This window comes from Perca fluviatilis, chromosome 18 (assembly GCF_010015445.1).
Source record: "Perca fluviatilis chromosome 18, GENO_Pfluv_1.0, whole genome shotgun sequence".
NCBI classification, from domain to species: domain Eukaryota; kingdom Metazoa; phylum Chordata; class Actinopteri; order Perciformes; family Percidae; genus Perca; species Perca fluviatilis.
Window position 1 is genome coordinate 6,785,799 of NC_053129.1, and position 15,325 is coordinate 6,801,123.

General features: G+C 39.0%; 1 protein-coding gene across 1 annotated transcript in view; it reads right to left on the reverse strand.

Annotated features, from left to right (window-relative positions):
* Positions 1-14,995, reverse strand: part of meis2b (Meis homeobox 2b) — a 38,083-nt gene extending 23,088 nt beyond the window's left edge. Inside the window, exons 1-7 of the mRNA XM_039781984.1 lie at positions 14,522-14,995; positions 13,875-14,107; positions 13,338-13,479; positions 13,161-13,211; positions 12,850-12,900; positions 12,548-12,694; positions 7,157-7,271 (exon numbers count right to left, since the gene is read on the reverse strand). Coding sequence (XP_039637918.1) covers positions 7,157-7,271; positions 12,548-12,694; positions 12,850-12,900; positions 13,161-13,211; positions 13,338-13,479; positions 13,875-14,107; positions 14,522-14,533 — 751 coding nt within the window. The 5' untranslated portion in view covers positions 14,534-14,995. The remainder of the gene's footprint in view (positions 1-7,156; positions 7,272-12,547; positions 12,695-12,849; positions 12,901-13,160; positions 13,212-13,337; positions 13,480-13,874; positions 14,108-14,521) is intronic.
* Positions 14,996-15,325: the final 330 nt, after the last annotated feature.

Below are 15,325 nucleotides of genomic sequence, written 5' to 3' on the forward strand. Positions count from 1 at the left end.
ACTTAAGAATAGGAAGCCAGGGGTCTAAAAAACTGAAGAACTGCCGTCGCCGCCGGCCAGGCCTCGGTTTTGACTCTTTTTAAAAAGGGGCCGAGCCGGGGGGTCCCTGCCACTGTAAAACTTAGTGAGGCGGGTTGTGACTCACGCGTGCGCTCCCTTGCTCTTGCAAGGCATCTCGTCTTACAATGGGTAGTTCATAAAACACTTTCAGCCAGGAAGTGCACTTTGCTTCCTTGAGAAAACTAATAATTTTGGTGCCTAAAGTTTACTGTTGTCGCCACATGACGCTCACTTTTTCTCGGCCAAACTCAACTGCCCTGTCCCCTGAAAGGACCGTCATCTGGCGGTGCCTGTATTCGGCTCACAGTCACCTGTTGGCAGCTAACAACAACTACCAACTGCCTCTAATACGACGGAGGTCTGTAGCTGGCGTCCTGGTGCTCTGTTGCGGCTAAACAAACCTGGGTGTGACACTTGACGACCAACTCTCCTTCACTGCCAACATTGCTGCAACTACCCGATCGTGTAAATACATGCTGCATAACATCAGAAGGATACGTCCCTTTCTAACGCAGAAGACGGCTCAGGTTCTGGTTCAGGGTCCAGTCATCTCATGTCTAGACTACTGCAACTACCTCCTGATTGGCCTGCCAGCATGTGCCATCCGGCCCCTGCAGGTCATTCAGAACACAGCAGCTCGACTTGTCTTCAACCTCCCCAAGTTCTCTCACACTACACCGGTCCTGCCCTCTCTTCACTGGTTACCAATTGCTGCCCACATCCGCTTCAAGACACTAGTACTTGCATACAGGGCCACAAACGGATCAGCCCCAGCATACATCCAGGACATGGTCAAACCCTATACCCCAACCCACCCACTCCGCTCTGCATCAGCCAGCCTGCTTGCTGCCCCCTCATAGTGAGGGAGAACTAATCACTCAACGAAATCCCGACTGTTTGCTGTCCTGTCTCCTAAATTGTGGAATGACCTCCCTATTGACATCAGGATGGCCGAAAGCCTACGCATCTTCCGGCGAAGGCTAAAAACACATATCTTCCGACTACACCTTGGATAAACGTAAAAAGTAATAAAAATATATATATATATATATATATATATATATATATATATATATATATATATATATATATATATATATATAGCTGCACTTTCATATGGCTCTTTGTAGTTTCACTTATTTAAAGCTAATGTACTTGCACTTACTATTTGTTGTCTGGAGTTTGAACCTTCAGGGTTGAAAGCACTTAATTGTAAGTCACTTTGGATAAAAGAGTCAGCTAAATGACATGTAATGTAATGTAATGTAACACAAATACCAACTTTTGCTTGGCATCACGGAGCTCTGTAGCCAGCGTCACGTGACCAGCCTGCAGTCACCTAGTTTTGCAGGATATCATACGAATTGGTGTGCATACATTTTCGTACCATATCGTACGAACCAACACAGTCTCACTCCGCATGGTCAAGGACCTCTGGCTTTAAGTTTCAACAAAAGAGGGGTACCTGTTGCATTATTTTTGGACGGGGGGGGTGGGGGGGTGGGGGTAGACATCAGATAGACATAATAATCCCTCAACGTCGGATATAGACAAAAGAAAAAACACGGCCCCCTTAACTCGAAATCTGTGACTGTTTTATTATTGGTATTTTTAGCCCATAACAGCTGCTTTAATCAACATTTATTCACGAGATCTTATCATGGTTTATATGCATTTCTTTTAATGGTATTATTTTGATCTATTTCGGCCAGGGAAGCCTTTTTTGTTTATTTATATTTTTTAAACTATAACGCTACATCTACCAACATTTATTTAGATGTTCTCATGGGATTCATTTCTTTATTTTAATAATATTAATTCAGTTTTATTACCGATGAAATATTACAGTATGCTGTAATACAGAACATTATGATATAATCCGAGCTAGACGCATTCAAAGCAGATATCCCGCAATGCAGGCATTCATTCACAGAATCAGACAGCGATCAGCTGGTCTTTAACGTATCGCTTCAATGTACATATATATAGTCAGTGGTTTGGTCACCAGCAACAACATGTTGCTCAGCTTTGTTCCAGTGAGTTATGCATCGTAATAACGTTTAAGAAAATCAGTGGAATTGACGTAGTAATTACCCATCCTTGTCTGTGAAAGAATGTTGCACGTTGTATGTGAGAATTTACACAATAACGGAAAAATTGTGTTTTATGGTAAGAACTTTGATTTGCCTTATAAAAAAACATACAGTTGAGTGTTTAGAAATACAGCCTAATGGCTTGTTTAACTAATTTGAATTTGTTTTGACTTGTAGCCTACTGTTGTGAAAAAACAAAAAATAAACTATATAAAGAGAAGCATTTTTTTTATTTTATTTTCCATGCATAGTTATTTAAAAACGCAACTTTCTAATTTTATATTAATAGCAAAGACTAAAGGGAAAAAAACACGAGCATATTTATGTGTGGGACTTAGTTTGTTTTAAAACGACACTGCATTATTAGTTGTTTTAAATAAATGACGTTTTTGAAATATCAATTTATGAAGAAAATGATCCTCATATCAATCACTGTGGTTACAGATTGTAGCCATCCTAACCTTTGTAGCCTTTTTCAAAATTAAGAAGGGACTAGTTTTAGGAAGCATTTTCAGGAAATTAAAAGGATAAGCAGATAGTTGCCGAGGTTTTTGTTCACAGAGTAAGATGCTTTGTATGGGCATGTGTACATATACAACATGTGTTTGGTATTTTTGGCACACTTAGCTCAGCCTATATACTGCACACAGTGAAATGGTTGAATGAGATGTGCGTGTTGTGTCTACAACTCACACATCTCATTCAACCATTTCACAAGCTGAGGAAAGGGTCGTGACATGGGTCAGAGGGTATCAGAGGTCATAAATGATGAACCAATCACTCTGCTCTAAATAATAACGCAGCAGGTACCACTATTTCATTGAAACTTAACACCAGAGGTCCTTGGCCATGCGTCAGACATTTGACGAGTAGGGAGTGAGACTGTGTTGTACGAACCCGTTCGTGAGATTTTGTTGTCCTGCTAGCGCTAGCTAGCTAGCTTGGTTAGCAGGGTGCAACCGAACAATAAACATGATATTTTAAGCTGTTACAAATAACTTTGTTGAAGTAAAAACACCCAGTGAAATGATCAAAGTTCTGAGACAAAAACCCAGACAACACCCGGCTTTTTGAATGTACACAGTGCATGCAATGGTTAGCATTGCTAGGTCTCTATTTTGTCGCTACTAGGACGACCTGTCAATCACAAGGTAACCACTCCTAAAGCATACCCTGCTTTATCGTCTATTTTTGGTGTGAAAATTTACAAAATAAAAATTATTCTATAATCATAACACAAATGTCCATTATGAAATTAAAACACTGTAATATGCAAGTATATTGTACAGACCCGGCAAATTATTTAACAGACTGCTGGGACTCATTTACAAATACTTTCATAGTGTTTTCTCTGTTCCCCAGTCTACAGAGAAACTGCATATGGACTGCTCGCATGGGCATCCTGGTGATTGTTGCACACTGCATGTATTACTGAATAAATTATTCCACCTCCTAAACTGCTGCCACGGCGCTACTGCGGTATTACCCACAGTAATCACGTGAAATAGAACCAGTTACATTTGTAGATACCTCTAGAGGTACATAAAAAAATAAACTCTTTGTAATCCAGGTGAATCGACCCTCAAATAGTAAAATATGCACAATTTTCGGAACACAAAATAAAAAATGTTGTCATCTGTTATCAAGTAAACAAGTATTTGTTTTCTGTGAGAGCAAACATCCAGCATTTATCTCTTTCTCTTCCCTCTCTTTTTAAAATATTTCTGACATCCAAAGCATGACAGATGCTAAAAAGAGAGTAGCCTATGGTCACAGTGAAGCTGTGATGTCATTGGCATGTCAACACCTCTACCTCACCACATTCCTAACTTCAGACTCCAGGCTCTTGATGTGACAAAAATATGCAACCTGTTCCTCACACTCATTTTCTCAACACAAGTGTGCACGATATTTCTGCATCACTCCCACTGCCTTTTGTTTTATTTGGGTCTTTGTGATGGACATTTCAAGCTTCCCCTTGTCCTCCCCCTTTCAAACATCCCTTGGAGATCTCAACCCCTGTTGCTGTGGCCAACAGCATTCCCCCTGGGGGTTGAGCTAAAGAGAGCCCCTGCATATCACACAGCTTACAAGGCAACAACCAAAACCTGAGGAGCTTCGAGAGGAGGAGGCAGCCATGACACAAACCACCAGCCACATATTGTATGGATCATCTACCTGTGGTTAGCCAGGGCTGGAAGCCACATCACAACCACTTTAATGACAGCAAATTTTAAAAGGTTTCATCAGACCATGGAAGCATTACTAATGACATCCCACTATCATGAGGACCACACAATCACTTCCTGTGTTGGACTGTCATTACATTTTTAAGTTTCTCCTAATCATTCTGGAGTTTTGAAAACCTCATGATGATATTTGTCATTTGTAATTTCTCTATCTATATTTGATCTGACTTTCTGTTGCTGCACTCAGTCCCAATGTTATAGTCTTTGAATCACTTTGAATAGGGTTCTGTCTGTAGCCCAACCTGGGGGATACTTCCACAAGATTTTAAATTGAATTCTTCTGTTGTGTTAGGGATAAAATTCATATAGACAAATTGTAATAAATAAATAAATGAATAAGATTTGTAGCAAAGGCTACGATATTCTCCTTTCATCATTTATCATTAGTAGACAATAATTGTATTGCATCAATTTGGCAACAACAGAAACTTTGAGTTTTTGTAAAGAATGTGTCCCTAAATATTTACTGCTGACACTTTCCCTGTTATTCTTACAATGTTTGGTTACTTTTATCCAGCTAAAAGCACTTTAGCTTAAAGACTGTGATCTTGGTTAAACATAAAACAAACAAACAGGCCTATCACCAGATTGGCTGATTTTACCATTTTGAAAAATTTTCCCTCTAATTTAAAGATGTCTCTTTCGCCATGTAAATCTATAGGGAGAAGTATTTTTTGGGCTCCATGGCATCACGTGGCGGACATGGAATTTGTAATTCCACTGTTTGTACGCTATGTCCAATTGGCTTCAAAGCAAAGTGTTATTTCCTTAATTGCAAAAGAAAAAAAAACATTCCCAGTGGACATAATCCAGAAGCAATTATGTCTCGTCCAAAATGTTCGGGGATGGCAAATTAGTAGGGTATACTTTTATGTTGTAGCAGACAGGGTTCAACTGTGATACTCAGTGAGGAAACTTTGTGGAATTGCAGGTGATAGTTGGGCGAAGGCACACAATTTGGGAGAAAGGGCACAACCTGGCAGGCTGGTGTTAGAAAGATCAATCATCAATCTTTTTATTAGTCTATAAAAACTAATGCAAAATAGTTGCATATGAACATAATCTTAAAAAGGAAAATTTAATTGAATGTAAAATTGAATTGAATTTAATCTGAAAAGAACATGATACGTCTCTAACTGTCCTTACTATCCTTTCAGGTCATGTGTTTGACTTTCACTGGCATAAGAATAGATTGGAAACAAGGCAGAAAGGCCCGGGCAGAAGCAACAGGTAGCATGCAGCAGATCCTGCAGCAGCAACCACAGCTCTGATCATTCTGCCTTCTTCCTTTCCTTTGTTCCTCATACATAAAGTACTCTGTCCTTACATCCCTACAGGGGGCATTCTACACTCCCATCCCCTATGCATTCTCTCCCAGGTCAAAAGGGCATGGACCTTGGGTTTTCCCCCAGTGATGTTTAAAAATAGCTTAGAGAAAAGAAGCTATTTACACTGTGGCCTTTCTTAGCTCGTCTCAACATACAATTTCTGGATACTTAATGGTTGAATTAAGAGTTATAAAACAAACATTTCACGCTGTGGGTATCTCAGGTGAAGTTGAGAAGCAAATATAATTTTTAAGAGTCTTTTTCTGATTGTCTCTTTATCCTGTTAATTTCTCTTGTCTTGCAAAGCATCCTCCTATTGTTCTCAGCAAAGGTCTGGTCCTTGATAACTAATGTGCAGAGGATGGAAAGTTGCTTTGAATTCCATTCTATTTTTACTGCGCCCAAAGGGGAGAAAAACAAAAACAAGCCATAAAACCCTTACAGCCTCCAATTAGCACATCAGAAATCACATTAAGTGCAGGAACACCAGGGGACCACAAGAAGGACAAGGGCTGGATGGCATCAGAGGGTGAGTAAACTAAGATGATCACTTTATCAGCGCTAAGTGACCTGTAATTGAGAACCCACACTGACCGTTAAAGTGAGAAACTGCAATTACATGGGAAAATCAACCTTAAATGCCCTTTTGATGTTTTTCGTCTAAATAATTTACTTCTATGTACATTGTGTATTGTATATTTTATTTACTGTCAACAATTTTTTTGTTGTCAAGTTTTTCAATGTGTTTGTCGTTTGTTGTGAGTTTGTCTCTTAAAAAGGTAAAATGCGACTATAGGCCTACCTATGTTTTATATATGTATGTATGTATGTATGTATGTATGTATGTATGTATGTATGTATGTATGTATGTATGTATGTATACATATATATACACATATACATATATATACATATACACACACACACACACACACACACACACACACACATATATATACATACACATATATATACATACATACACACATACATATATATGTATATACCAAATGTGTTTAACAATATTCAAACCAAGAGAAATCTTTAATTTTATTTTAATGACACGGGACGTTTCGTTTAGTCACCTGTCGCCTTTAGTTATCCCTCTAGTTACTAAAACACAGATGATAGTTTAATTTAAAAACCAAACTGCTTAGTAATTCCCTGAAGCAGCTGTTTTTTAGCAAACATACTACACATACTCAGAAGAACAGTTAAGGGGTAAAACCTGCAAGAGCAGTTCTCACTAAACTGAATTATCTGTTTTCATCAATGCAATCAAAACAAAGTGATTAGATTAAATAAATGCATGAACTTTTTGAAAGGATCCCCCTCAGTCACCAGTGTCCATGCCTCAGAAAGGTGTCACAAGAAAGTCAAAGCTTTGATTTGAAAAAGGACACAGGAGGCCTGCAAGTGCTCTTACCAAGTTCACTGGTGTTGTCGCCACTCTGAGAGACATGTCCTCCGCTCGACGGTCCTGGGGTGCCCACAGAGGGCATGGAGTGGGTGTCATCCATGTCTCTCCAGGATGCAGGGTTCTGAAGAGGTAAGGAAGAGGTCCGAAAACCAGGGGACAGGAAATAAGGAAACAGAGGAGAAGATGAGAGGAGAGAGGAAAAAATAGATGAGAAAGATCCAGTAGTTCCAGTATGAGGTCCATTAAGCAAATTCCCAAAGACACAAAGACAGCTGTGTGGCATGATTAGCAAAGTAAGTTGTAAAAAACAAAAATGTGATCAAGAACAATTACCATTCTGTCCAAGAGGGAGATTTAAATATAGTTTCAACAAGACTAGCAGCAGAATTTTAGAAGTTTAGTAACCCTGCAGCATGTGGACCCTCCTGTGTCCTGGCTGTTACTGTGACCTGTGTTGGGAGGAAACCCTGTATTTATTGGGCCGATTGGCCTGGCCACTCAGACAGCCACAAGCCCAAACCAAACAGCAGAGCTCCCTCTTCAGCCTCTCTGCGTCAGCTGTTTGCCTGATGGTGATTAGATGAAGAGCTCGGCAGATGACAACAAGAAGCGCTGGGACAATGGCGCAGTGTGAATAAGGCCTCTCAATGATGGCCCCTCTTTTCTTATCCAGCCATCCAATAATTACAACTCCTAAGTACACACAGCTACATAAAGAGGCGCCATGTGTGTCCACGTTTATCAAGCTAATGAAGGTCTTATTTCCAACATCCCATCTGTTAAAACCCAATTAAAAAGGAATGGTAGTGTACAGCCAAGGACCCACATGTGTATGAGAAATACACAGATGTATAGAATTCTACCAAACATTATGCATACATGTTTGCCTTAATACAGTTTCTCTTTTACTTTCATGGTTTTCCAGACCAGCAGCAAATTAGGGTAAAGACCAATATCAAAATGTACACAAACTTTGTTTTTCCCAACATGGCAAATATTGTGAATGAAGGGATGTTTGTTCAGCAAAATCAGGTCAAACTGGTTATTACTGATTATATAACCATTTCTGCCAGCTATTGTAACAAAGAAGACAATTACCTACAGACTTATGACTTATGTTCCAGAGAAACCAGAGCAGTCCAGCTTAAGGAGGATTTAGGATAACTGTGGATAAACAGTTATTGTAACTTTTCAGGTACAGTACAGTACAGTTGGTGTGTTATTTTGTGTTTCTGGTGCTTCCACACGCATACAAACTTTGAAAAAAACAAAAAAACATCCATGCTGTTTTGAGTGAGATATGGTTTCTGAATGTGTCCTGCCTTCAGTCTCCGGGTGAGCTGTTCAAAATCTGCACGGCTTTCTACGTCACTAGCCGAAACGAAGGGGCCTAGGGGGCTAACCGTTAGCATGTTAGCGCTAACGTAAAGTTGGAAGTGCGGCCTCATTTAGAAGAAGTCTCCCGGCTAATCCTGCCTTGTACAGGCCGAAGTTGGAGAAACAGCTAACTAGCTCATGTAATCCTTACCTAGCTACTGCGAATGTGCGACAACAAAGAGGTTACAAAAGTTGAGAGGTCTCACTCTGTAGCTAAAACAGAGACCTGACACAGGGTGAAAAGAGGAGCTGCAGCAAAAATATGTTTTTTGAAAATTAAACCATGTAAACCTATTCTGATACAATCTCAAATTACAATTATTAAACTGAAAATGAGCATAATATGGCCACTTTAAAGTGCTGAGCATGTATAGTAACGTCGTTTTTTTTAGTCAGACCACGTATCTTCGTTTGCATGTCATCTCTCTCCCATCAATTCTTAACCTATTACTCTCCAATAAAGGCATTAAATGCATAGTGAGTATCGCCTGATGTTGATACAAAGTTTTTACTGAACCATTGTGAGGGGTGTCAGTAAAGCGTTCATGAAATATACATGTCACATGATGGTCTAAATGTAATTTTAGATGATGATTTTAACAATCGAAAACTGTGGTTTTTTGTGATAAGTAAATGGTCAAAATATATTTACCAAATATCAGTACATATGAAAAAAACAATTCCGTCTTAATTTTAAGATGTACTTATTTGTATTTATTTATTTATAATTTTCAAAAATGATGCCAGTAGAGATATGTGTAGCTATGTTCACTGTGCAGTTTCCTTTGGTAATGGAATATCGAAGAAGAAGAAAATGATACTAAAAAAAAAAATCTTGAACCTGATGACATAAAATCGTGCTGCCAGATATCCACTTCCTTTTAGAAAATACAATGTTAGGTCTCAATAGACAACATTTTTCAACTGGGATTTTTTTTTGCAGGGAGCAAAGGGTTAGACATCAGGTGCTTTCAGTCCAAACCACAGTGTCAAAGGAATGCAAAAAACAACCAGTCTAACAAACCAAACGCCTGTTTTTACCCTCCTGTTGTCCTTGGGTGAAATTTGACCCAAGTTTCTATATCAGAAATTTGGGTTTCTTTCAACAACAAAAAACGCTCTTCACAAATAAAATAAATGATCAGTTTGTTACTTTAATTGAATTTTGGTGTTTTATTCAATTTTATAGCATTTGAAAAAAAAAGATAAAAGAATGTTAAAAAAGTGACAAAAATGTCGGAAAAGGCTTCTAAAAGGCACGAAAATTCCCACAAAAAATGTCAAAAGGCGCAGAAAAAGGTTGACAAAAACATGCCTAAAAAACTTGGATAAAAGTGACAAAAACTTCAAAATGTTGATCCAGAAAAAAAAAACGTTGCATGGTTGACAGGAAGACAAAACAAGGTTTAAATGTAGATATATGTGTAAACTCACGCACACTTATTTTAGCCCTTGTGAATGATAAACAGATAGTGGTACACTCAGTGGTAAACTTGCATGTACGTTACACAGCTGTGCATGTCTTTGTACCCAGAGGAAAGAAGCACATCCATTAGGCAGCAGTCGTTAGGAAGGCATTACATTAGGAGAGTGTCCTGTCAAATCAACTGGTGGCTCACAGACAACACACACAAACACGTCAACTGTGTTTTGTGGCTTAATGCAGAAGGAAGAATATTAAGAATTGAATTATCAAGAACAAAGATAATTTATGTTCATGAAGTTATTGAAGTCAATGCTGAGATTTTTCAGAAAAGCCACAGACAATATTTTGAGCCAGTTTTCGCATTTGAAAATTTTACAGTCAAAATATTAAAGGATGCACTCTTAGCAAGGTAAAAATGACACTAAAAACCATTTCAGATAGGGTTTATCAGTCTTTTCTGGCCCATGATTGCCTTGAAATATATTATACTGAATTTAGGATTTGTTTTCAACCTGTATACTTTATATTATTTCAAAAATCTATTTATAAATTTAAAAAATACTTCCATGAACCCCTGTAGCAATGAAGCTCCTTAATGTTAATAAGTTAAGAGTAGTCGATCCATGGGACCCAGTGGAACACATAATTCAAGTACAGATGGTAAAACTGTTTGGTTAGTTTACAGTCTACAATTCATGGAGGAACTTCCATCATATCCAAAGGGAATGATAGTTAACTGCTTTCTAAAATCTGAATAAAAATCCATAAAGTAAGCTGTTTTCAGCAAACAGCCAATTAATTTGTTGTAGTATTGTGTCAATAAAGCAATACTCCAACACTGCTGCTGCTACACTAGCTCTGAACCACTAGAAACATTTTGTAAATGAACACAGCTGCCAAAAATAGGAAGAGACGGTGTAAAGCGCACAGCAGGGGGGCAGCCTGACAAAGAGCCCCTGCACTCTAGCTATAATAATCCTATTGGCTGAGAAATACCAGGCTGAGAGGGACTGAAGCCCCAAAACCAACACTGTGCAGCTGCACTTTGTGTTAAGAAGATCACCATCATCATGTCGGACTACCTTCATATATAAATCAATAGATAAATAAGTAACAATGTCTCATTTGCAGGCAAAATATGATTTAAACAACAAATCTCAATGGCCCATATTGTGATTATTCTCAAAAGAGCTGTTTCTCTCTATATCTTACAGAAGTCTTCCGCTGGGGCTATGTTCAGCATAATTAACAGGACTGACGCCATCAAACAGCAAACAACAGCAGCCTTCGGTTTCATTAATGCTACATTCATCAGATCTTTTAAAATGTCTTATGTTAAAAGGCTAAAAGGAATTCAACTCTAATATACTTTCAGATTCACTCTGTGCATTGCCAGTAAAAAATTTTTTTAAATGGCTCTTGTTGAGAAATGCATTGGTCTAAAGTAGTTATTCCCAAACATTTTGCTGCAGTAGGTAAGATTGTGAACAAATTTGAACATCGACAACTTCTCAGTCCCTCCTCCCTTTCTGCTGCAGTCCAAACCGTCTCCTAAACCCCTCCCACACAACGGAGTTTGACAGAACTGCCGGCATGTCAGACAACATGACTAAACACTAACACAACCTTAACTTTACTCACCAACAGTAAAACGATGCTAACTAGCAGGCTACCGTTAGCCATTTCAGCATCATATCAGACCGACCACTGTGCTAACGTTACTATCATCCTCACCAACGTAGCTTTGTGGACTTTTGACTACTAATAACCAAGTGAAAGATAAATCATTCATGGTAATTATGTTACCTGTTGAGAGAAAATGTGGCTACATCTGCATTGTTCTTCAGATCTTTAAAATCCTGCAGCCACGCTACCTCTGAAAAGCCGCTCCAATATTTACCGGAGTTTTGGAAAACTTTTCTGCAGCTCGTGCCCGGGGAGGGGGGGAGGGGAGAACGCTATATATGCATGTGCCTGAGCAGTGATTGACAGGCAGATAGACCACCCCTGTGGCCCTGATTGGAGAAAATCGACCGGGAGCAGTGGAATTTTGCCAATGGCACTACAGGCTGTAGTAGGTGCCAGAGGTTGTAGGAGGTCTTTATTTTTTTTATTTTTATTTTTTTTTACATAATTCATGTAGTTCTACTGGAACATAGGGTCAGTTTCAGCAAATATGAAAGAAATTTAGTTTTATAAGACTTACCTACTGCATCTTTAAAATAAGCAATGTCTTCTTGCAAGTCACATGTTTAAATTGAATTATTCTCTTCTCAGATTGTTTTATCTGAATCATTTTTATAGAGATAAGTCTGGAAAAAAAATATAATTTTTTGTAGCAACATTTTTTTTTATCAAAGTGATTGTACCCTTAGATGGGCCCCAAACCTCAGTTTGATAACTAGTGGTCTACAGCATAAAGCAGCTATTATCCACTTGTGTGGGTTAAAAACAGATGTATGTTAACTTTTCATTAATGGGAATAAACGCAGGACTCTTCAAGCAACTCTCCGAGTTCTTAAATTAAAATAAAATAATTCTTCTGGTAATCAATTAAAGTTTTTTTATGAATTTAGAGCAGGCAGGTGACTCACATGATCTGCGAGGTTGGTGGAGGATCCGGAGAGGTCGTCGAAGTCCGACTTGCAGATGTCTCGGTCCTCTATGACCAGGTCGATAGGCATTTTGCCTTTTAGGCAGCTGATGTACCGATGGCAGAAGTTATCACAGAGCTCATGAACCTGAAATCCAGTATTTCATTTAGATTCTCTGAATTTTGGCTGAGCACCAGAATAATAAATAATTAAAATAGTCAGTGTTGTTTAAATACAGTGTTGGTAAAAGGTGTGGATTAGATCTGGCATTGAGCCATCAAAATATATACTGTATATATTACCTTTTCTAATTCCAGGAGATGAAATCGTAGGACTTGAATCGCTTGAATCATCTAAAAAATACATGGTACCAGAACATTACATGGTTTTAGAGACACCCATTGTGCTATAATAATAATAATGACGAATAATAATGATGAAATGTGCTAATAAACAACATAATATTATTTTTGTTTTATTACAAAAAAGAAGAAATGTGGCATTTAGGTAGGTTGCCCTGGCAAGTGTGTGACGTCGCGGTGCAGGCAGAAAAAAACAGATTACAGGAAAGAAAAAAAAGTGGAGAATAAATGAGAAAGAAAGAAGTGCTCACCAAGTTATCTAGCTCTGGGTTGGAAGAAAATAAAGGTTTCTCTGCGCGGATCTAAAGAGGGAAAGAAAATGCTTCAGTTGGTGTTTCACTGCTTCTTACACACGTTTCATTGCTTCTTATTTAAATTGGCTCCCTTGCTTTTAGTGTATTAAATTCAGTACACGTTTGTGCTTCTACCTGTTTTGCAAATACGGCTATGTCTTCATTGAAGGAGTCGGAGGAGCAAACGTCTCCTCCCGCAACCCCGGGCTCCCTGGGCGTGCAGGTCGCCAGCTCGCACTTCTCAAACACCAGAGCCAACAGTGGAAATAAAGGGTGGCTGGAACACAGGCAAAGACAGGCCCATTTTATTCTATAGCCATTGTTAGGCCTGTGCATGAACTATTGCCTATTCAGTAGGCTATCAAAGCGGCAGATAACATTTTAAATTAAGCTGGTGAGTTCAACAAAAGAATACCTTTTTTTAAACTGCGACAAATATTTGTTTATTGCTACTTAACTTAAAGGGAACAAACGCGCCAATGTTTCCAATGCAAACAACCTGTTAAGAGATTTTAATCAATTATCCATGCTGCTGAGGTATTTCGTCTCGTGCCAAGCAGCAGCAGCAGCAAAACAAATACATTAATAATAAGGTTTAAAAAAAAACAACACAAATATTAATATAAGATTTTTTTACGGAATATTTATCTTTCTGTTTAACAACTCCCATACCCGTATATTTGGTCCTTGTCTCTCTTTAGTGAGTCGTTGACGGCGCTGCCCATACTGCTGGGCATGATGTTGTGCGGCGCGTGGGCTCCATAGTGCTGCGTCGGATGCGGAGGCGGCCCGTGGTTCAGGTGGTGGACCTGGGGCAGGGGCCGGGGGGCGTGCGGGTCTCCGTACATGGAGGTGGGGACTCCGACTCCGTCCATCGCGCCTCCGTAAAGAGCCAGCTCATCGTACTGGGTTGAAATTTGAAGATGACATCAGGGCATGTGTCGGGAGGACAAGTGTAGGGAATTAATAAGCGGAAAACCTGGGACAATTATATTCTTATAATGTGTTTGTGTATTCAGGACAATTTAGGCATCAGACCTGTATACTTTATAGTTTAAAACCACGGCTACTTAATTAGCTTTTTTGCATATGAATTCCGATCATATCGTTTGCATGTAGCCTATTTAATAATAACTTGTGCAAACCATTTCAATAATCAAAATTCAACTTAGAAACAAAGTGCCGCACTCTGCTCTTGCTATAGCATCACCTTTCATTTAGAAAAACTAACGTTTCGGTCCCTCCGAACCTTCATCAAGAGTATCTTTTCTTCAAAAAAATAATCAAAATTCAACAATTATCTGTTAAATTAGATTTACCCTTTGCGCCATCTCCGTGCGCAATTTCCAGACGTGTAAAGAAAAGTTTGGTGTTGATGAGTAGGAAAATCGATGACTTTTACATCCAAGAGGGAATTATAATCCTGCCCTGTTCTGTGGCATGGGGTAAATCAATGACTGAAATCAATGCAAAGTGATCAAAAAAGACATAGGTCCTTCCGTTGCCACGAGGGCCAAAATGCGCACTGGCAAATGTTCTTAGTTCTTTAACGGGTGTTAGTGATAATCTGTCAGATGTGAGTGTTTGATGATGTTGATTCCGCGAATCAGTTGTCCTTATCACAGGAATGCCCTGACGGTCCGCGGCTCAGTGCAGTCTGCACTCAGTGTGTCCTCATGTCCATGTCTCTTCGCGACACGCTCACTGTCTGCAGGTCGGCAAGGCAGATGTTTATAGGACCGCTCTGTCGTCTACAGTACACGCTGATGACGGAACGTGGAGGAGCAGTGTGGGTGCAACCAGCCTCTTACTACTGACACGTTTTTTTGTAAACATTGTCTTCCGGTCGTTACTTTCAAAATAAACTTGGACGACTAAACCTTTAATGATCCCGCAGGCAAAGGGGGTCGTTCTCACACACACACATACACACATACACACATACATACATACATACATACATACATACATACATACATACATACATATATATATATATATATATATATACATACACACACACACACACACACACACATATATAAAAAATATATACATACACACACACACACACACACATCAGAATCAGAATACTTTATTGATTCCCTCAGTGAAATTATTTA